We start from the raw sequence: 22,234 nt of genomic DNA on the forward strand, positions 1-22,234 counted from the left end.
CCGGCCCATCTCTAATCTGCCATTTTCGGGCAAAGTCCTTGAAAAGGTTGTTTACCAACAGCTCACAGATTTCCTCTTAATAAACAACTCATTTGATGTTTTTCAGTCAGGTTTTAGACCTCATCACAGCACTGAGACTGCTCTTGTCAGGGTGACATCCGCCTGAACACTGACATGGGCAAAGCCTCAGTCTTAATTCTGTTGGATCTGAGTGCTGCTTTCGACACCGTCGATCATGGGATCCTCTTAGAGAGTACTGGGTGGGCATCACTGGCACTGCCCTAAACTGGTTAAGGTCCTATCTGGAAGACAGGAAGTACTTTGTTGAAATTGGTAACTGTGTCTCAGACCACATGACCCTGACCTGTGGAGTGCCCCAAGGGTCAGTCCTGGGTCCCCTTCTGTTCAACCTCTACATGCTGCCGTTAGGTCAGTTGATACGCAGTGAAAATGTGTCCTATCACAATTATGCAGACGACACTCAGATCTATGTTTCACTGTCGGCAGGTGACTATGGACCAGTGGATTCACTCTGTCACTGCATCCAACAGATCAGTTTGTGGATGCAAAACAACTTTCTCCAGCTGAACTCAGACAAGACTGAAATAATCGTTTTTGGCCCACAGAAACAAAGAGAAAGTGTTAGCGGTCACCTCCAGAGTCTCACTCTAAAATCTACAAACCAAGTTAGAAATCTGGGGGTAATAATGGACTCAGACTTGAACTTTAACAGCCACATCAAATCAATAACATCAGCAGCGTTTTACCATCTAAAAAACATTGCCAAAATCAAAAATATAGTGTCAAAACCAGATTTAGAGAGACTTATCCATGCGTTTGTCTCCAGTAGATTAGACTACTGTAATGGCCTGCTCACTGGCCTCTCCAAACGAGCTGTAAAACAGCTGCAGTACATCCAGAACGCTGCTGCTCGGGTCCTGACAAGAACCAGGAAGTACCATCACATTAGTCCTGTTCTCAGGTCTCTGCACTGGCTCCTGTGGCTCAGAGAATAGACTTTAATGCAGCTCTGCTTGTGTACAAGTCTCTCCATGGCCTAGCACCAAAGTACATCTTGGACATGTTAGTGCCATATGAACCATCTCGGACTCTGAGGACCTCAGGGACCGGCCTCCTGCTGGTGCCAGAGTCAGGACAAAACATGGACCGGCCTCCTGCTGGTGCCAGAGTCAGGACAAAACATGGGGAATCTGCATTTCAGTTTTATGCAGCTAAAATCTGGAACAGTCTTCCTGAAGATGTGAGACAGGCTTCTACTCTGACAATGTTCAAATCTAAGCTAAAAACAGTTTTGTTTAGCTGCGCATATGACTGAAAGGATTTTTATTTGCACTCTTCTCATTTATGTGATTTCATTAGTTTAGACAATCAGTTGGACTGATTTAAAGGGAGTTGGACTCCAAAACACGTTGGACGTGTAATAGTACGTACCATCAGTTGGACTGATTTAAAAAGGAGTAGGACTCCGAAAACACGTTACCCTTTGTGGCTAGGTGTTTTTTTTTATTATTATTATTATTTTATTTAGTTAATTTTATCATATTTCTGTTTCTGTAATTTCTTTGTGATTTTAATGCATTTTTCCTGCTGTGAAGCACTTTGAATTGCCTTATGTATGAAATGTGCTCTACAAATAAACTTGCCTTGCCTTGCCTTGCCTTTAAACTAAGCTAAGAGACAATCCACAGAGGACAACACCCAAGGAAGCTAACGTCACTCATTCCTCAATAAGTCTGGGCCCGTCAACCTGCCACTGCCTGTTGACATGATTTGGACTGAAACGTATTCACACTCAAGCAAAGGATCTTTCGCTCCTTTTCAAGTCTACAATAATTTGGATCCAGGTTGATTGGCCTCATCTGTGAATCAGTGCAACTGCGTTCTCGTCACATGAGGAAAGCCTCAGAGACAAGTCAAATTCAGCTCAAGTGGCCCTCATCTGTTGCTGAGCAGCCAGACTTCTCCAGATACGACCTTCTGCGGACCTCCGCTCTCACCCTACTCGGGACCCCACGACAGAACTCTCGAGCTTCTAGTCGTATAGACTCACTTGTTTCACAGTCAGACAGATTATCCTCTTACTTCTTTTGCCATGGCCTCATTTGCATAGTCAATAATCAAATGCAATCTTTGTATTTGAACAGAACTCACACTAACGTGAAGAGGACATGCAGACGTTAATCAAAATAAGTACAAGTTAAATCAGACCAGGCCCATGGTGCGAGCCCATTCTATAAAAACACGCCTTCAGTAGTTCACACAGTTCCTGGATGTAATATGCAGCGCAGGAGGAAACCTAGTTATTCTGCCAGTAAAGATCATTGTATTACATGGGTGTCTTTCAGCTCAGTAAACAAAAATAACACAACGGAAATGTGTAGAAATGTCCCTATGGTAACCGCTGCCATTCCACGTCCTTCTGGGGCACGCTCCTAGAAATAAGCCGTGTTTGATTATGTCCGTAATGTGGCGTGTGTCCATCGAGACGGCGGAGAGGGCTGACTGAGCCGCGCTGACATGTCCACGGCAGCGTCTCGACAGGATGTGCACAGCCGCGGGGATTTACGGGGGAATAAAGAGGATTTGCAACTGATGCCCGTGTCTGTGCGCCGCGCCAACCTGCTCGGCTGAACCCGCTCCCACCTGCTTTACTGGTACACCTTACCATCACTTCGGCGAGATGACTAATTGCCATCGCGGTCAATGTGTGGTCAGTGGCACGGCTTACGGGCGATGCTGTGAGACCAGGCTCTGCGACCGCGGCATTTTATGTACAAATCCTCCAAAACGACAGGCAATAAACATAAGATAAAATCGTAATTATCTGCTTTAGCTCCTGACAATGATTGCTGCGCTGTTATTCCTGTCGTAATTTGCTATAGATTTTGCAATGCATTCCTCTGCACAAAATATAGTAGCGCGCGTAAAGATAAAAAATATTATTTTTTACAAGACATTATTTCAAATTGAATTAAACAGAGGCTAAACAGAATGAAATACAATCCTACTGAAACAAGCTCCCTTGTTATTGAATCATAACAACATCTTTCATGCTGCCCTTAATCTCCTTTTTCAACTATTTATTTTTGCCAGCGTTCAATGTAACAGTACATTTGATTCTAAACTATGATATAGCAAATGTTTTATATGTTTTATGAGGTTTATGAACCACTCAATTCCTTTTTATTTGTCTCTAAACCTTTCCGTATCAGGGGCTATATTTCCTCTCCATTGTAACAAGACTTGTCCTCCACACTTTCTCCCAGCACAATCACTTTTCAATTTATAGATGTAATTACATGGATATAATTGAAACAATGACTCTTGCATTGATGGAGCAGGGCTTGTAGCTGAACTGAACAGACTTTAACCCTTTCCTGCCCACAGTTTGACAGTTACATATGGTTGCACAGTTTACTTGACAACAGTCAATAGCCTTTTAGTGACAGTGCACACTCCTAATGACCTCGTCCTGTAACTGACAAATAAATGTAATGAGATAGACTTATGTTGCCATTGTCCAGCAAATTGTGTGTTTCTGAGCCCTGTCTCGCCATTTACTGAGAGCCTGTGCAATCGAGTTTGCATTGGAAGTTTTTTCTAGAACGACAAATGTAAATTGAAGTCGTGCAAATGCAACAGTGACATTTCGAAGGCACTACGTGAAGGTCTACATATCAATAGATTGACATATAGATACAACGCGGCAACTCTGAACTCTCTGATCTCCGTTTAGCATTTAATACATCAAATATTTCCTTCACAAGTAAATTACATGATGATGATAGAAAGAAAGGCACTCAAATAATAATAATGTGTTATCTATATTGTTTTAAATCCACCAGCGCTCGGGATTGTGTCGACACATCGCATATAATATTCACTTAAAGCTGATTTTGATTGAGTTTGATTTTCTAACCGCATAAAGAGGACATTTTTCAGGCAAGTGCATGGCTTAAGAACAGCTTTTTCAGATGGCAACGTGAATCTGGGGTGGACCACCCAAGCACAGCCAATCAGAGCACTGCTTTTGGTTCTTTTGTTGTTTATTTGTAGCTGCTGACAGTCTGCACAAAGTCCTGCTTTTGCAATATATTCTTTGGGGAAAACACAAAATTAATTCATTAACAAAAAAAGTCAGTTTCCCCGGCTTTAATATTAAACCATTGGAGATTTGGCACATTTGACCAGTAACGTAAAGTTTACACAACCCTCTGCCAAATGACTGGATGAATCTTGCGATCGTAGGAGCATATAGTGACCACTTCCTCACATAATATCACCATACACCAACAAACACATCTATGTGAGTCACGTTTGCACCTATGCAGTATTCACAAGGCTAAGAACCTTCAAAGTAGCTCTATCTATTAAAAAAAACAAAACACTGGCACAGTTCCGGTAAATCTAACCCAAGGTGCCAAAGAGAGAACGTATCATCTTTCACAACAGTTCTCTCAAAACACTATTAGTGCTTTTAATTTTCAGGGTGGGTTGGCATCACAAACCTATTCCCCAGAGACCAATTAAAACAGCCTTTTACTGTATTTTCTTCTCTTAGTATCTGTTTAAAAGAAGATAATAAAAAGGTCAATTCCAAGAGGAAATGGGAGTAAACAAATAATGGAAAAAATAATTATAATTTTTAAACGCTTCTTTAATTTTCCACAGAACACGTCAAAGCACAACGATACGTGCAAAGGGTTTGGACAATTCTTCCAAATGTTTCATTATGTGGAATACAAAATGAAGTCGGAATTAGCTAAAAGCGAGTCTTAAATCCCAGTGCAAAACCACTTTGGAAACCTGCCAACACCTCACATGAGCAACAGCAGAAGAGCGGAAAACATAACATGTAAATATATGCCGCGAGAGGTTTCCTAAAATACCATCTGGGGCTGGATCTACTGTTTTGCTTAGTTTGAAAAAGAAAAAGAAATCTGTTTGTGAAGAGAACAAAGGATGGGAATCACCCGAAGTCATCCATACATTGTGTTCGGCATGTTAAAAGATCTGCAGATGCCAAGTCTGCAATAAAAATCAATGCGGAGGGAGGTCTAAAGGGGCACGGTGTTCGTAAGTGCAGAGTTTGTAGTTGGCACTCTTTGAAGTCTTCCTTTTGGAATCTGTTAAAACATGTTCACCTTCTTCTGTCAAAGTGCCCATTATTCACAAGGAAACGCTAACTGCGGGAGAAACTGTGGCAGCCGGGAGGCGAAGCGCTACTGGGACTGTCCTGTTGCTCAGAAATATTGAACTGATGTTAACAAGACCCTGCAGTTTTGGACACTGAGGCCTCGACACTCCTGCCATGGACACAATAAATGGATAGCTTTGGATCGAACTTTTGGCGGCAGGAAAAAAGGCCATCGCAAAGAAATCAATAAAACAAACCAAGGACTGGACTGACATAGTAACAGACATCAGACAAATGGGAAACAAATAATATTCCGACAAATTTGACAGACTTCGGACCCAAACTGTTGTTTTCATTTTATTCTGCCGCGATTTTCATTCTTTTAATGTTTAGTGCTACTTGTGTTCTTTTTATTTTGCTTTTTGCACTCTGGTCGTATTCTGTTCTGTTCTGTGTTTTTGGTTTAGTTTCTTTAAAACATGAAAAAATACATAAATAATACAAATAAAATAAAAATACACAGAACATTCCCACTTCAATATATTTGACTGACACATTATTCATATTGCTACAGTTTTACTAAGACTATTTGCACTATTTGTCTTCAATTGTAGTCATACATATATTTACTGAAGGAAAAGAACGATCACTTTTATTACAATGAATACTTAAGCTACGCTGAGATTGTATGAAAGGATGTGTTTAGTAGCAACAATATTTTACAGAGACGTGTCATCCCCTCGAGTTACGATAGGTGTGATTGACAGGTGGATTAGCCAATCAGGGACACACATGATTTGTCCATATGGAAACAAATATGGCGGCTTACAAGGAAAAAAGAAAGGAGAAACAAAATATCCCAGAGGACTCGTAAACATCGCAGATTTTTGCAGAAAATGAGTTAAGCCCAAATTGTTGTTAATGGTGAGATTTGCTGATGATGATGATATGTATGATGAATGATGAATAAATGGACAAAACAAACGTTAAGAGGACCAGTCTGGATTCCAGGCAAAAAATAAACTCATATCTTGAACTAATACTCTTCATATTACACCACTACCTCCAGCAAACCACATTTACCAAGGCCATTTTTAATTACCAGCAACTTCATTATTGCTGAATATTGCAATACGTTTTAATCTGGGATATTGTAGACCCACACCAGTGAACAGCCATAAACTACATGTGAATCTTTTCAGTCCTCGCTCTCCCGTAATTCCATGTCCTGGGTCTGGCTGCAGTAAACATGTACGGGGTGGGGAGAAGCGGAGAAGTGGGGGTGGGTTACTGCGGGCTTAACCAGGATATGATGTCCCTGCCTCGGATCATCTCAGAGCATCTGACGAGCTGGAGCAGTATTGCCACAGGCTTCCTTCTATTCCCTCAAAGCTGTGGATTGTGGCTAAAATCTACCCTCTGCCCAAAAGCAATCCAAAAAAACTTGTAGAAGACTACTTTTTTTTCTTTCTGATGTTGTGTCCATCTTGAAAAACATGCGCTGCACAGGTTCTTTTTTCTTGTTAAGATTGGTGCTGCCTGCCTCGGTTTAGAGGAGCAGCATGACTTGTGTGCACAGGTTGTTGTGAGGGGAAAGTCAAACACATCTTCCTTCATCTTTACTGACACACGATGTCAACTAAAAGCTTTTTGATTTGTTGTAAATATAACACAGAAAGAAGGAAGAAAGGAGACATTGGTGTTGGCCCCTAAGAGGTCTATACCCATTTATACCGTTCATACATCTGAAGTTTGTCTAAATTCAGCTTCAAATTTAATCCTAATGTTGAATCATGTCATATTTTTGTGCACCTGCATCTAACTGGGGCTCTGTCCATCCTAAAATATCAAGCCTCTGCATTTAGTATATATATATATATATATATATATATATATATATATATATATATGTGGCCAGTTACATAAAGAAATCACATTTCCATCATTATAATGGGTGCAGGACATAATGCTTAAGAACAATGGCTGATTGGCTGTGCGCTGCAGAGTGGCCTCTGATTAGAGCTCTGCTTGTGGTAAAGTGTCTGTTCCTATTCACACGCTCCTTCAGATGGATGAATAAGAAATCTGGCTGTATACCTCCTTAATGGCAATAGGAATATGCTATACAGTGCTGTATGCTGATTAAGGCTGTGCGAAGCAATCTACAGCCAACCAGCTTAGCTTTGCCCCTGTGACAGGGTATTTAGAAGAGTAGTGAACTGCAAGAAAGCTCAATTACATCCTCCCAGCATGTACTGCATAAATCATGGTAAATCCTTTTTCAGGCCTGTCTTTGGGAAATTACTGGAATGATACAGCAGAAAACATGGAGAAGGATGCATCTGTAGCTCATAGTTTAAATGAAAAGTCAAAAAAATCTTTTGACAAAGTCACTTCCTGTTTGACGCCACACCCAGAGAGCTGGGTGACAGTGTATGCAGAAAGACTGACGCATATCCTTAGACTAAATGCAGTGAGCTGGAGGTTTGAACCGGAAGAAGGGTTTCAAAGCGTGCATTGTTAAAGCCTGGAAAAGGACCGAGTCAAAATCTTTGTGTTCAACTAAACCCACACATAAAATATGTTGATCGAATGAACCAATGAATCATTTATAACTGAATGCATGTGCTTACAATACAGCCGTCATGCTACTGAGGTCATTGCAGTTTGGTTATTGAGATACGAGCACAATTTCCACATAGGATTGCTTAGTAATTCAAGAATACAAAACACCATCTACTATACTATCTGCTTTATGGATACTGGTGTGATGCTGGCACAACATGGATACATATCTAAGTGTCAGTATGAGATCACCCCTTCTTCCAGTTAATTAAAAAGCATAACATGACCAACAGCAGAGTTTATCCACGTGAGTAATACACAATTCTCCAAAAAAGTATCAAAGTAGCATTTTTGAAGCCAAAACATGCCACACTCAAAACGTGGCAAATTAAGTGTCTCCCATTCATTTTGATGTCTTTGAGAGTAATTTATTGATGTCTTTGAACTGGCGTTTGTTTGTGGGAGGGATGTAAAGGCCATTCTAATATGACGGATAGGCTGGTCGAGATATTGCTGCAGATGCTGATAAGATAGCGCAAAAGCCAAGGCGTTTTTTGCTCAAATCAAACATGTGACTGGCAAGGACTCTGACTGCCTGTCCCTCAGTGTCACCTATCAGCAGCTCTATCTGATTAAAACCGCTCAAACGCAGTCGCTCTAACCTTTACTACAAGCTCCCATTATATCTCCGTGATCCGCAACGCTAAGGCCATGCAGCGCACACGCACACCTCCACACGCACACGGTTATACTCGGGACAATAGGGAGGGGGGGGCATACAGTACCTTGTGTGTTGACTGGGTTGGTGGTGGGTGTAGGAATAGTAGTGGGAGCATCTAGATGAAAAAGAGTGAAACAAAAATAAAGAACATGTATAAGAAATAAAGCAAGACAAAGGAGAAAGACACATGACATTTGACACAAGAAGTTATATTCCAGTAAGTACGAGGTGGAATAAGTGTTTTTTGTTATTCTTTTTCTAATGTGTGTGTCTAGGGCTCAAAAAATAAAAAAAATAAATTAAAAGAAAAGAACGAAACAAATTCAAATTAGTTCAATGACCACCTATGTAGAAAGAACCTAATGTTTATGAGCTATTATTTGGCCATGTAAAGCATTAGTTAATCCCTCATTCATTCAGGAGTGGTAGAAGCCGGTAGAGAACAATAGGGTAAAACGACCTAAAACAAGACTAGCAAATGAACAAATTCCAGAGCAACTTTTAGGTTAGAACTCTGATACTAAGGCTGGACTAATCTAGCTCAGAAAGTACAAATTCTGGAGGATGTCGAAATGTCCTGATTTAAAAAATATTGTCCAGATAACTTTTCTATTATTATGACTTTTTTGCATTATCTGTATTGCTATTAGCCTTTAAACATGCTCTTGAGAACCTTTAGTTTGGTATCTTATGAAACATGAAACAATAAATAGATTTCTGCTGTTTCCAAACCGGGCTACCACAAGTATGTCGTTGTACTGATCGTGATTAGAAGGGAGAAATTTGCAATGCGAGTCTGGCAATATTATAGGAGGCACGTCACAGATCGGAAGGAAAAGGACTTTTTAACCAAGATGAATCAAACTAGTGCAAATAAAGCTAAATGCAACTCCAGGTATGTTGAGGGAACAATGTTAGAACTTGGTTAAAAGCTCATATATATAATATACATGCATAATATATACTTATAGTTGAATATTATTAACGCTTACTTGACAAAAAATTATCCAACTTTACCTGCCTCTGCTGTAGGCCTAAGTATTTATGCAAAATACTTACATCTAGCAACGTGCCACCTCTGGTAATTACACAAGTTAACTAGGCTCCGCTTTGCAGTGCCATCTGCTTAAAGTTAACACCTAGATGCTAATGTGCCACTCTTATGTAGCAGCTAGCATTGGCGTGGTAACACTCCAATTGACATTCCAGTGAGGCAGCTGGAGTTGCGATCATATTAATTTCCTGTCACAACATAATTGACAGTGATGCCACATATCAAAGATTTAACAAATACAGCCAATTGCTTGCTCACTTAGCAGGTTACGAAAAGAGATGTCTAGGTTTAGCACGCTTTTTGTTTCCTTTTCGATATGTTTTCTAATTAACTATGAATAACAATGTCTCGCAATCACGACGCGCTATTGCTATTTTGCACAGTCACTCTCAATAATTAAGTCAAACTGCAAATTAAACCAGTCTGGTGGTCTCCCGCTGCACTGCCGCACAGCCTCGAGCATCACCTCCCCCCTTTCCCCCGCTCTCTCCTCCATCTCCCCCCACCCCAACCCCGCAGTGCACTGATTAGCCCTGTCGCTAACCCCCGAAAATAAAATCATCACGCAAACAAAATGGAGGGCAATTCAGGTGTGCGGCGCGACTAAGGGGGGACTCAAAGCAGCCTCATCAGGGCCAATACTATATGCCAGGCAGCTTTGCGGAGGGGAGATATCGTGGGCCCCTCGCTGTGGAAGGGACACAGCGGGGGAAATTGGCTGGCTGTCTTCGTGCCTTTACTGTCTCCACTCCATCAAAAGCCAGCAGTAGGGGACCGCACACACTCCTAAACTAATGCTAAAACATCAAGCGGGGCATAATGTTGCAGGCTATATACAGGGGGGGTGTGCGGCGGGGGGGCGGAGGCGGTTTTGCAGCTGGTGGTAGGAGGGTATCAGGGTATCAGGAAGAGATTCTACTCTGACAGTATTTGAAGTGGGGTTGGGGGGGCTAGATTTGGTTCCCTGTGACCGTATGGCAGGCTGATAGCTAAAATGTCAGTGTCTGGGAAGAGGGAAATTGGCCATTCAGGGAAGAGGGTCTTCACAAAGGCCGGGATAGGATGTGGCACATATAATATCTAGGCGAAACAAGAATTCTCTATGGGCAATTTCTAGCTTGGATGACTTGGGGCTCAACATTATGAGGGCTGAAATATGAGTGTGTTTTGTATTTTCAGGGAGTATTTGTGTTGGAGAGGAATTCAATATGAGAAAATTTAACCATAAAGTGAAACAATGCAGAAGAAATTGTTTATCCATGCCTGCTTAAACATGCCCACACAAACATGACAGAAAAGGCAGAAGTAATAGGGTTTTCCTTTGCCTGGCTATTTGTTGTCTGATTTAGCGTCAAAAATTAGAGTAGAAAAGACAAAGGTGAAAAATAGCAGGGATTCTTACACAGTAGGAACACATAAAATATAGCTTTGGCTTTGTTTTAGTCTGGACCAGCACAAGATCATGAAGGATTTGTTCAAACACCTCATCCAAGGCGACAGGGAAACTGATAAATAGGAGCTCAATGTAACTTTTATGGTTATGGATGTCAACATATCAAATTTCAGTGTTAGGATTATTGTGAGAAGAAACATCGTTACCGATTGCACACCATTATTAACCTCATGACCAATAACAGTAGAAACCTTAATTTTCTCACTTTCAATTTAGTATGAGACCAGCTTTATGAAATCAAACTTTCTGAATGATAAAATCAAGTTAATAAGTTAATAATACACTTATAATGATATGTAAGTTAAGATAAACAACCAGATTTACAGTAAAAGCGTTTTACATATATTAAACTAATATTTAATACAATTGTTTTAGTTCATAGTATTATATTCTGACCTGAATAATCTTGACAACACTGGGTGCATCACCTGCCTGTCTTGTATTAAAGGGCAACTATTATGCATTATTTGTATATTTGTGTTGTTATTAGCCTTTAGAGATTCTCTTGAGTATCTTTGGTTTGGCATCTCATGTTTTAAGAAAAACAAAATCACATTTGGATTTCTGCTATTGAACCCGGGACCACCGGCGCCATCTAGAGGGAATTATACACTGTTTAATATAAACATTTTGGTGCATGTCAAACTGGCCCGTTCACTTCCTGGGCTCAGAACACAGTTCTACTGATCGGGATTAGATTCAAAGAACGAGTCTGGCAATGATTTATAGACTTAAAAAAATCCAAAGAAGATTCACGCCACAGACTGAGAAAACACCAGATATCCAGGAGATTCAGAAGGGAGTGTTTTTGACACACAGAGGATTTTCTAACCAGGAGTCATCAAACTAACATGAATTAAGTTAAATACAACTCCAGGTATATTTTTGATGAACAAACAATGTTAGAACATGGATACAATTTCAAAAAAGTATTTTTGCACAATATGTCCTTTAAGTTCTATAGTATGACACAAAATGTATCTATTTTGCATTTATTCATTTACAGGTATTTTTATTGTTCAAGAAATCTTTTACAGAGAGTGGGGTCACTTCTCCGCAGATCTGACCTTTATTTATTTATTCACCTTTATCTAACCAGGTAAGAACCCATTGAGATTGAGACCTCTTTTTCAAGGGTGACCTGGGGCAAAGACATAACAGCACATTTTAAAACACAAGATTTTAATAATCTATTTCTAAAATATTCACACACAAAATTTAAAAAACAAAAAACTCTATTTGAGACCATTTCAAGCAGTCTCAACTCTGACTGAGAGGAGTTCCAAGCTGCAGGAGCAGCATAGGAAAAAGCTCACTTCCCCCAGTCAGTCCTCACAAGAGGGACAGACAAACCAAACCGATCACGTGATCACAGGAAATACTGACCATTGGCTCTCCGCCCCAGGGCACACAAGTAGGAAGATTCACAGCCACATATAACGTCAAACACGAAAAGCATCCTGGCACTCAAAGAAGGCCATCCAGCCCTTCACAGTGGTGGGTGGGCCTCAGAGCACAGTGATACGTATCACAGTATCCAACGATTTCAGACATTGTACAGATACATTTATATATAGGGCTTCGCCATAATCCAACAGAGGCATAAAAGTTTAACTTGTACCTGCTTGTCCCCATGGATATGTTTAATGACATACTGTAAAACATTCAAGGCAAAGCTATCTATCCACGGTAATCTAAAAGAAGACAAGCACAATGGGAGCCTTCCACCAGAGAAGTTACATAGTGCATTAACTAATTCACAATTTGTAGCAGTCTCAATATTTGTTCTGTTGATTATTTTTGACTTTGTAAATAAATTGTATATAGTAAATTGTGAGCGTGCTAGTGGTTTGTAAATCATTTGCCATTTTGTCCATTAGATTTACAGGTCCAAATGCCAATGTGAGTTAGAATGGGGGAGCGAGGGCAGTTGTGTACTGCTGCCAAGGGCTAGAGTTTGAGTTACTGTATAACATCAGGTGAGCTGTCCCACAGCAGACGGGAGCCAGGGGGTACAATTCACCCTTGTCTCCTCTTAGTCCAGTCCAGTGCACTTTATAAAAGAGCTGAAATACGGGTGGGATTTACACAGCCTCACACTGGTCTAAACTGCCTGTCAGGAAAGGTCATTAGTCTCTGGTTAAATAGAAAAGAGCAAAGTTCACACACTTTCATCCAATTATCTTCACTGATCATTAGGATCTAGTGATGACCATTTACCAAAACGCACTCATTTTTGTAGTGGATTGTGGGTTGTAGATGGATGACACAAATTGCACCGATAGTCAAGAACTGGACTGACATTGCAAAAAATCACATTTGCGCTTTATTTGAAAAGTGACAAATTTATATGTGCCTTTGTTCTTTTTTATTCTTTTTGGATGCCTACTGATTTAGATTTTTGTCTACTTCTCTTTTTGTCTACTTCTCTCTCTCTCTCTCTTTCTCTCTCTCTCTCTCTCTCTCTCTCTCTCTCTCTCTCTCTCTCTCTCTCTTCTCTCTCTCTCTCTCTCTCTCTCTCTCTCTCTCTCTCTCTCTCTCTCTCTCTCTCTCTCTCTCTCTCTCTCTCTCTCTCTCTCTAACAAAATAAATAAAGAAATACATAAAATCCTACATAAAAAAAGGACATTTCCAAAAAATAGAAATCATAATTGTATGTACTGGGAACTGATCAAAACAACAAAATTACACACAACAAACTACAACACAATTAGGGCCAAATTCAGAACTCAACATTAACAGACCAAGCAAATACCACAGACATTGTCTGACTTCATCGCCACCACAGACATTGTTGATTCATTTCTCCCTGTGGCCCTCAGAGGCAGCTGTTGTTGTGATTTTGGGCCTTACAAAAATAAATTGATTTGATTTGAATTAGAGTAACAAGAATTATGACTCCCATATGACCACTCCAAGTACTTACATATTGACTTATTTAGCGTCTTTGGGTCACTGAAAAGCGCTATATAAATAAAAGTTATTATTATTATTATTATTATTATTATTATTATTATTATTATTATTATTTATCCATCCATAACAAACTCTCATTTAACATGTCAAAATCCTTGTAAGCACTTTTTGTAATTTGCTCTACAATCAGACCAACTAACACACAACTGTATTTAGGTGATTTAAAACGTGTATTACATTGCATGCAGGAGTGAGTGGGCAGGACCAGATGTTGGGATGGTGCTTTGATGCTGTGTAAAAATAGCACACAATAATCATGCTAACAGTAATCTATGTGCACAAACACACTAATTAAGCCCACATAGCACACATGATTAGTCTGGGACAACCAAATCTCTCATGAGCCACAATGTGATTTTGTCTGGCATTAAATCCTCCGGAAAAGAGGAGTGGGAGTTGGAGACATGATTATTTGCAGTTATGAGCACCTTTTACCACCTCCTGTGCCTCATTATAGTGAGGTAAAGTCGTACGAGCTCTGTACTAACACAACAGAGGAGGCCTACTGTTAAAAAAAGGGAGTAAGGCATGTGATAAGGAAGTTATTAATTGAAGAATTGGCTGTAGGCTGTAATGTGGGGCCACTGCTCTTTCAAATTGTTTCTGTCATTTGCAAGAATCAAAAAATAATAATTCATTTCAGAAAAGTGGATGCATGAAAATTATCATTTTTGGCAAGAATCAAGGGTAAAAACTCAATTTAAGCTTGAATTACAACTTAAGATGGAAAGAAATGTTGCTTGAGAGGGTTGAGGTTTTTTTGCTTGTATTTTCCATAGAGGACAACTAAGTGGAGGCCGATGTAATGGCATAACACGATGATGTATTACAGGAGGAGCATTCATACCAGCTTTGCCTCTGTGACAAGTCTCAGATGCAGACAGGGTGAACTGAATTGGACATTATGTACACTATAAATCATGATTTTTCTTTTTTTTTCATATCTCTGAAGCCTATGGGCAGGTGCAGGTAATAGAGTCTCGAGGGTTGTCTGGACAAAACCGAGGTGTATTGTGGTATCTGAGAATCACATTAACCTCAACTCAACCTTCAAAGAGTTTAATCGGTTTAGACAGGCCTGTGAGGTGAGACCAGACCATGCAGCTGTTCTACATGTGGTCATGACAACGATGGGCCGAGCTCTGAAAACAAAGACTCCCGCTTTATCACGGTTCTCAAGTCATTTTATGATTTTTATTCAGAATGCCTTTTGAAATGCAATCAAAATCAACAAGATTAGAGAGTCAAAATTTATCAAAATAATCCTTTTCTTTTAAGAGGTATTCTTTTTATTACCATGTATTTATATAGTCTTTTTCCACCTCCAAAGCACTCAAAGCTTTACTAGGCAATGTGGGTAAAGTGTCTTGCCTAAGGACACAATGACATTTCCTCCCAAAAACAAGAAATGAAATATGTTTGCCAGTTAGCACTTTTCTCTAATTACTAAAACATGAAAAAGTATTTAAAATGTAACTTCATTAGATAATGTGAGTTTACTTTTCACAAAATGCACATTTCAGGAGATTTAAGTCGGCAGAGCTTAATTAGCAAAGCTTCAGACTCCCACTTTGATAAAAGCTGATTTACAACACGGCCTCATGTCAAGGGTGCTGCTCAAGGTTGTTTTTACACCCAAGACATGTGACCAGTAACGCCAAAGACATGTACCCACTGAATAGCATAAATGCTATAAAGCATAAAACCACATATAACATGAAATGAGACCCTGAATGACACCTAGGCATAAATCTTGAATCTCCATGTGTCAAGTACTCAGTCCCCGGTTACCTTGTTAAAAAGCTGCATCCAAACACACTTGTTTTTCTTTCCACATTTTCTGCCTGTGACCAAGACCTTGTGCCTCCATTAAAATCCCATTCAATGTCTGCCCTGCAATTGCTGAAATAGCGCAGATGACACAAGCAATACAAATGCATTTATTTTCTTAAACGTGTGTTTCCAAACAGCTGTCATTAACATTTGCTTACCAGTCAAACTAAAATGTTAAAATTATGTTTTTTTGACATGGAGTTCATGGTTGTCAAACACAAAATAAACAACCTTACTGAGTGATAATTTGAAACAACATTGCCAATCACTGATATTTGTCACAAAGCCCATTTTCAACGAAGGTTTGATCGCGTTCTTTGGGTCAGGTTTAAGCTTTAAGAGGCATAATTTCTCACTCTGTCTAGAAGATGCTTCCTGGAAGCATTTTCTTAAGTGCTGCTGCCAAAACAAAACACCTCTTTACAATGAAATCACATTTTCTCAAGAATGTGTGTGAAAGGAAGTTAGACCTGAAATAATGCAGATCAGTTCATTGGACTAGTTAAACTGACCACTTCAAATATGAAACCCCCAGAAAGGGCAGTTTTGGAGCTGACCAAGGTCTCACAATTTAGCCCTTTTCCAACTTTGCTGCTGTCTATGAGCCTGCTGAACGGAACAATGTGAACGAGAAAAGGCTGCTGCTTGATGAATTTCCTACACTAACGAGTGCTTTCATGAGGATTTAGAAGGATTCTTTGTGCTGCACAGTGTTTGCTTTGTGCTGGGCACTGGTCATCAGAAGACAATGTTCTCATGCACAGAACAATTCAAACTGTAACACAGGGAAAAATAAAACACATTTTTCTGAGCAGCAGGGTGCAGCAGCTGCCAACAGAAATGGCTAAACTTACCAACAATGGCTGCCGTGCCTGTTTCAAATCACAAACCAAAGGGAAAATGGGAAATTAAGGTCTGGGCAGTGTGTACTACATAGTGTTGTGTTACGTGATTGTAAATGCTGCCGTGTTAGATTCTGGACACTTCAAACACATCCCTCCTGCTGTCCCTCCTCAGGAGCTCAAGGATGACTTTAAACACAAGAGCTGCTTGTGCAAAGTTTTCAGATCGCCAAATAAGTTTGTTCACAATGACCTTGTTCCATAAAAAAAAAAAAAAAAAACACTTTTACAAGACTCTATTTTGATTATTTTTCCAATTTAGTTTTGATCAGTTTTGATATTAGGTATTTTGGGTTGAGCTGCGCCCCAGTAGTGCTAATGCGCTCTGTATTGATTGAGGAATTAACAACAAGAGAGTTTTCAAGCTAGGGAACAAAAAGTCTGTGGCATTTACAGTCCTTGGAGAGATGACCCATGGCTGGCCTTTAGTACAACTCTATTCAGATTCTATGCACTTTTCATGAACAGATCTACTGCCAGTCACACATGAGAGGACTAAAAGAGCTTCTGATAAAGCCTCATGGCCAAAAGAGAAGGCTGTGCATGTATGAATGTTCAAACGGCTGCAAATGGAGTTTTTCAGATATTTTATAGGTCAAAGCTGTATCTGTTTCATTTATCTTGCCGATCATTTGTGCAGTGAATTTGGCCATGTTGTGTTGCACTAGTGTAAAGTTGCCCCTAAACAGTAACACAAACATTTTCTTTATCCAAGCATCTTTAAACACTATGACACCCTGTGATTCATGTTGACAATAGACAACCCTGACAAATAAAAAAGCCTATTTCTTTTCAGAAAACAAAGATTCTCAAGTTTGTATTTTTCCCCCCAAAGCCTTTGTTCTTGGATTTTAATATTAATATATCCTTTTTTGCAAACCCTGTAATTTTACCAACAACAAATTCAACAGAGCAAGCCACAGCCAAAGACACTTTATCCATCACTTATTAGGCATGCTCACTACTCTGGCACCACAAATATGCAACATATTTTTTTGAGCTTTACAGATTTGCTAAATGTAGCCACAATCTGTGACTTTGAGCTCTAAGTCTCAATAATTGCCTGCATATACTGTATATATTTCTTATCACAAAAGTAAGGTTAATCTACTTACTAACAAATTAGAAAACAACATTTGTCATACCGTAGACGTAAAGGATGTAGTCGTCAAAGGCCTCTCCGACGGCGTTGGAGGCCACACAGCGATAGGTTCCATTGTAAGACTTGTTAAGATTCTCGATGTAAAGGTCTGAACCAGTGACCACGGCATGAGGAGGCACGTCCTCATCCACTCTGAGCCAGTTTATCTGATGAGGACTGAGGAAAACACAGGTAAACACTGATTAGAGAAGTCAACATTTCTTTCAATGTGATATATTGCGTACTACATAGTCGATGACATCTGTGGATCATTATTTTATATTTTAAACATTTTAGAATACTGAATATAGACTGATCTAAAGCAACTCAATTAAACCTGCCACTGTAAACGTCATCACAACAAAGTGCCTCGCTGCCGGACCATGTCTACAGAGAGCTGCTGATCACGGTGAAGGTTAAGGTTAAGGTTTATTATCTCTGTCCTATGCATTTGACCCATTCTTCAGTGCAGCTGGGTCAACCTGTCAGGGACCCGCCTCCAGATGTTGAGCTTGACTTGGTCAGGACTTTGAGCTTCTTGCTATGAGGCACGAGTGCTAGTCACTATGCCACCGTGCTGCAGTGGATTATTTTCATTTGTGATAAAATGGCGATGTGAATTCTATATGTATAACTATTTACAAGAATCAAATAATTAAGTCAGAAAGGGTCAGTGGGTGTAAATGGGAAGTGGGCAAGTATAAGGAGCAACGGTGTCTCAAATCCAGTATTATGAAGACTACTCAAACATGCATGAGTCACTCTAAATACAACCACCAAGTACCGGTATATAGAAAGAAAAACATCCTTCAAAAGTCAGTTTTGCATAACATGTGAAGTGTACTTTTTATCCTGTCCTCATTCCTGCAACTATGGATTTTAAATTTTGTTATAACTTTCGACAATAACCAGCCCCTTCCACTGACAACATACAGACAACTTGTAATTCTTACATGGGGTAAGTTAATTGTCCTACATTATGCATAACAGATACAGAATGAAATATATAGTAAAATAGGCTTTGGTATATTGTAGGGCTGGGCAATATGGACATTTAACATAAAAAAACTAAAATTGGCATATCGATCATGATTTTTTTTCTCATTACAAACACAAGTCTTTGATATACATTAAAAAAACACTGAAAAGTACAATCCTGCTCCAAAACTACACGCTTCCACTGAGAGAGGATTGGACTTTCGATTTAAAAGACCATTCTGGTCATTGACGATTGACTATTGACTATTGGATCCCAATTTGTTTAAAATTTGATTAATTACCCAGCCCTGGTATATTGGCAATAGTATATAGTAGTAGTAGAAATAATAGCTGAATAAGTATTTTGTATGTGATCCCTCAAACTCCAATATTCATTTTCAAATATATATACATTTTTACCTGTTCATTTTCCCAAACGTTGTTTTATAAATATATAAAATTATACACATGGAATTTTATAAATTGTAGAAGTACATTTATTAAACTGCTCATAATAGAAAATGAAAAAACAAACAAACAAAAAAACAACTCAATATACTTACTGCGGTTTGCCCTCTGCGATGCATGTCAAATCTAAGTTGTCTCCCTCTCTTGTCAGACCTTCAGGATATGTCACCACAATCTTCACTTCGGGTTTATCTGAAAAGAAACACACAATACTCCAGTGCCCCATGTTACAACACGACAGCGCTGCCTGCACTCGCCGCTAAAGAGTACAGTACAGGCACATAATGAATCGCAGCGCGGAGGGAAACTAGCCCACAGTAAAACATAATGGTGGATAAGGTGATTTTTACATGTGCTCAGAAGACATACCGGGTCTACAGTAGCTTACAGCAAAAACGATTTTCCCTTCTTATCAATGCTCACCAAAGATTACCAAAATGTCAAGCGGCTCCAGTCAAGCTTTCTCTTTTTTCTTTGAAAGGTCAAACAAAACAGTTGTCTGTCTGAAATAAATTAATATTCTATACAGCCTATAAAAGGGTACGTTAACCTTTCCTTGATGTTGAACAGTGTAAAGCGACCAGTATTACCTGCAAAATCACTGCACTATTACAGAACACCTATATTTAGTTTGACACCTAAACAAAAGTGTGTGTTTTTATGTTTTGAATTGACGTTATCCAATAGGCCACTTCATGGAAGGAGATTCAGATTTCTTTCGAGACATAATTGAGTTTCACATTAACTGTTGTTTTCCAAGACCCATGACTCCCAAAATGGTGATTTGCACTCAAATATATTCCTGTTCAGGGTCAAAGACAGTACACGTTTAAATAATGTATTAAAACTAGCACTAGCACTGACTCCATCTTTAAAAGTAAGTCATACAAGTGTATTTTTTCTCTCAGTTTTTGTGTTTACAATTTTAGAGTTCTTATAAAGTAGCAAGGTTAGGGAAGGACAGGTTTGTGCCCACAGGCAGCATTATGCTCAATGATTGACAGTCCACTAGTGTGTTCGAGCTAAAAATAGCCCTGATTCCATAAGTCAAATGGATTCAAAGTGCTTTTTTTTTCTCTTGGGTCAGGATTGTATTATAAAATGCCAAGTCACAGCCTCTAGAAGATCCAGTTTAGTTACGAGTGTTCGCAGAGGGTAGTGTAGTGTGCATCTCTCGGTCACTTACATAGCACTTCCAAGTGTCTTTGAGCCAGGAGGTCCTTTACAGCCGGGTGGTCAATGATGCAGTCCACTGGCACTCCATCATCGTCTTTGGTGACAGAAAACCTCACGCGGCTGCTGACGGTAAACATCCTGTCATACGTCTCCTCCACCGTCGCCTCTCCTGGAAAAACACCAGAGGCTTAAAACAGGAGAAGTGCATCTCCTCTCAGAAAACAGCCTTCAAATCCTGCCACCTCACAGGCCTGCAGTGACCTAACGAGCAAATAGTCAGAGATATTAGAAGCACATTACCTGTCTAAGAGCGGCGCTTTCAGATGGCATTTACATTTAATTTATGGTTCACAGACGTGGAGCCCAAACCAGGCTTTAGAGTATTGTGACGGGCCCCAGGCCTTCATTTGTGACTGGGGCAGTGAGGAGCGCAGGGTTATATCAGCGCGATAATGAAGGCTGTGCAGTTTGAGACTTGGGCATTGTTGGGGCTCACCCTGCAGTAATCTCCTGCCCACTAGGCCCTGGGCTGTCAGAGGGGCATTCATTTAGAGAGCATTACAATGCCACAGGGGTGCGGCATTAGCTGCAGTGCTGAGTGTGATGGTTTACTTGCACTTAATGAAGTGAGGAAATAATTACAGCCCTACTCTGACCTGCAGCACACTTCCATTTCAGCCATGTCACCAGGGAGTCCAGTCTCAAGCCAAAATAGTGTTGTTCCACAGTGGATGATCACCAGCTCCCTCTCACAGACCTCCTGATGGAAATTAACCCCATGTAACACACACCCACTGCCTCAGAGTGGACTACATAACATTTACAGTAGTGGGATGTGTTAACGGTCACTGCACTCCAACCCATTAAAACTGACTGGCCGTGGTGCTTGAACAGGCTCTTTAAAACACACCAGATGTTACTGTAATGTAGGGGCCATAATATCCACAAGACAAAAGGGAGCGAACAGTATGCGTGAACCTGTGATGACAATGTATAAAACATGTTAGAATGTGTGAAATGACATTTAAAATTCAGTACTATATACTAAATGTATGCATCAATCAGAACAATTAATTTATTCTTTGGCCCTGTCATTAAGGCGCAGTTTCATAAAGCACATGGATAAAGCAATTGCGCTGAGTTGTGTTGTTTAAGTCAAAAAGAGAAAAACAAACTCTAATCAAGCAATAAAGTCAAGAAATATATCTCACTCACTCGCTGCTAATTGAAAATCCCACTGAATAATTTAGAAGGGTGAAATATTTCAAAAATGATTTCTACAACTTGTGAAGCCACTAATTTAATTCTGAGGATCAAACTATCTTCCCATTTTGTCACCACCAAATGCCTGTCAATTATCAGTGTCATCTTCACGTTGACAAGAAAAACAAGAGTGATCAGGTCGAGGAAGGACTCCAATCTGAATGCAGAGGAGACCGGAGTGTTGCAGCAGAGATGTCAAATCAAACGCGCTTGTGAGCATCAACTACTGATCAATCCCAGTGCAATCAAGCATAACCGCTCCTCAGGGTGACACGGTGCCTTGGTGCGTTTTAAGCCCAGCCTCTTGCCTGCCAGCACCACTGATCCTGCTGTCAGTAGCTGCCACTGCTCAATGTTCAATAAAACTGTCAGCACTGTGTAAAAATGTACTCCAAAAAACTACTTTGCAACTCAAATGTGTTTACTTTTACACAGAGCCTTTTAAAAGTTTAACTAGCAGCTTTTATTTGGATAGATATTTCAAAATAAATGGGCTCGCTCAAGTCATTTGGAAAGTGTAGGCTTTACAGTGACTCTCTGTATTGA

At 39.9% G+C, this 22,234-nt stretch overlaps 1 protein-coding gene across 4 annotated transcripts in view; it reads right to left on the reverse strand.

Moving 5' to 3' along the window:
• cadm1b (cell adhesion molecule 1b) overlaps positions 1 to 22,234 on the reverse strand; it is a 131,135-nt gene that overhangs the window by 18,559 nt on the left and 90,342 nt on the right. For 3 of the 4 annotated variants that reach the window (XR_011930749.1, XM_072464308.1, XM_072464307.1), the window contains 4 exons: positions 20,436 to 20,594; positions 19,345 to 19,441; positions 17,808 to 17,980; positions 8,509 to 8,559 (listed from right to left, as the gene is read on the reverse strand). Coding sequence is in view for 3 of the 4 variants with exons in the window: in XM_072464308.1 (XP_072320409.1) it covers positions 8,509 to 8,559; positions 17,808 to 17,980; positions 19,345 to 19,441; positions 20,436 to 20,594 (480 nt within the window). In the remaining variant the exon portion in view is untranslated. The remainder of the gene's footprint in view (positions 1 to 8,508; positions 8,560 to 17,807; positions 17,981 to 19,344; positions 19,442 to 20,435; positions 20,595 to 22,234) is intronic. The other variant, XM_072464317.1, reaches the window with a different exon arrangement.

Source organism: Eucyclogobius newberryi, unplaced genomic scaffold (assembly GCF_026437365.1).
Source record: "Eucyclogobius newberryi isolate DKJ021-1_F unplaced genomic scaffold, fEucNew1.0.hap1 SCAF_10, whole genome shotgun sequence".
Classification (NCBI taxonomy): domain Eukaryota; kingdom Metazoa; phylum Chordata; class Actinopteri; order Gobiiformes; family Gobiidae; genus Eucyclogobius; species Eucyclogobius newberryi.